General features: G+C 46.6%; 1 protein-coding gene across 1 annotated transcript in view; it reads left to right on the forward strand.

Annotated features, from left to right (window-relative positions):
• The window catches only part of TTC9 (tetratricopeptide repeat domain 9), a 43,547-nt gene that overhangs the window by 465 nt on the left and 41,362 nt on the right, over window positions 1-1,720 (forward strand). Inside the window, exon 2 of the mRNA XM_015823518.1 lies at window positions 1,440-1,466. Coding sequence (XP_015679004.1) covers window positions 1,440-1,466 — 27 coding nt within the window. The remainder of the gene's footprint in view (window positions 1-1,439; window positions 1,467-1,720) is intronic.

The raw sequence follows: 1,720 nt of genomic DNA on the forward strand, positions 1-1,720 counted from the left end.
CCCCCCCCCCCCAGCCCCTCCGCCTCCCTGCAATGGGATGGAAAACCGGTGTTTTGCTGAAATCGGGCGCAGGGATTTGCCGCCCGCTGCCGCGGAGTCTGGAGACGGGAAAGCATCCCAGATGCGTTTCGAAAGATTCCTTCTAGCCAGACAGCAAATAGGCCGTATTTATTTAGGATGAATTGGCATTCTCCGCGGCAGTACTTTGTAGGTTGCTTCTGTCTTTGCTCTGGGGTGTGTATATGTGTGTGTGTGTGTGTGTGTGTGCGCGCACTAACGGCTGAAAAGCACATCTGCTGCAGTGCACCTTTCTACATCGCTGAATAACTGGGGCATAATAAATAGCTATTGCTCTACATGAAACTTTCAAGTAAAAGGTTTTGGCCCTTGTCCCCGAGGTTTTTGCAACCCAGTTCACCTGAAAGGGAGAAAGGATGAGAGGTGAAAAAAGTAATTCTTGCCGCAGATTTCTTCCAGAATAAACTATTATGAATTGAACCCAGTTCATCAGATTTGTGAAGTATTTACTTTCGGTAGATAGTGCCACCAATCTTCCCATCTATGGGAAGTGAATCTATGGAAAATGCTGATTGTGTTTACGCTCTCCAGAAGCAGCAGAATACAATCAGTTGCTTTGTCTTTAACGTGTTGCAAGAGTCTGTTGTTTTCCTAGTTGCAATAGCAGGGTAACACAATTGCCCTTCTAGAATGTGTCCCTAAGGGAAATATGTGTCCATGTATTCTGTGGGCAATGGTAAAATTAATACACACACAGACACACATACAGTACAACTCCAAAGCACTGAGTGCTGTGTATATGTGTGTGTGTGTGTGTGTGTGTGTGTGTGTGTGTGTGTGTGTGTAAAAGGCAGCACTGATCATAGCAGCACAAGAACAGGCACTAAGCACCAGATCCATAGAAGCAGGGATTTCCCCAAGGGATAGGCCAGTGTCTCTCAACCTTGGCAGCTGAAAGATGTGTAGACTGTAACTCCCCAAATTCCCCCAGCCAGCCATGAAAGAGAATAACAGGGCTAAGAATCTGTGGGAGTTCCAAATCCAGATGGACAGGCGTGTACTAGATAATCAACCAGGCACCGTAGTAGTAGACAAATTAATAGACAAAGACCAGAAGAGAGCAGTAGTGATAGATGTAGTGGTGCCAAGTAACAACAACACCAGGAAGAAGTCCGGGAAGTCTGAGAAGTACCAGGCCTGAAGGAGGAACTAGAGGAGATGTGAAAAGCCAAAACCAAAGTGGTCCCACTGATGGTAAAAGCACTTGGGGCCGTGACTCCTAAATGGGGAGAGTGGCTCCAACTGATCCCAGGACCGACATCAGAGCTCTTTGTCCAGAAGAGCACAGTGCTAGGAACAGTTAAGATACTGCGCAGAAGCCTCAAAATCCCAGGCCTTTTAATAGAGGACCCAAGATTGAGGAAGTCACACACCATCCAAAAGATTTTGTGTGTGTGTGTCTGAGAGAGAGAGAGAGAGAGAGAGAGAGAGAGAGAGAGAGAGAGAGAGAGAGAGAGAGAGTGATGCAGTTGTTCAGATTTGGCTGTTTATTTCCCTTTTGGGGAACAGTAGAAGACCAAGGGGTCTAAAGTCAAATGTTTCATAAAAGAGAAGAGGAATTTGAAGACGGTCTGACCTTGGTAGTGGTGATGGGAGTGGGGAGAGAGAAATGTTCCAGGAACTTTGTGGGGAGAAGGGAAGA

The sequence above is a fragment of the Protobothrops mucrosquamatus genome, unplaced genomic scaffold (assembly GCF_001527695.2).
Source record: "Protobothrops mucrosquamatus isolate PMUCROS unplaced genomic scaffold, P.Mucros_1.0 scaffold1897, whole genome shotgun sequence".
Taxonomy (NCBI): domain Eukaryota; kingdom Metazoa; phylum Chordata; class Lepidosauria; order Squamata; family Viperidae; genus Protobothrops; species Protobothrops mucrosquamatus.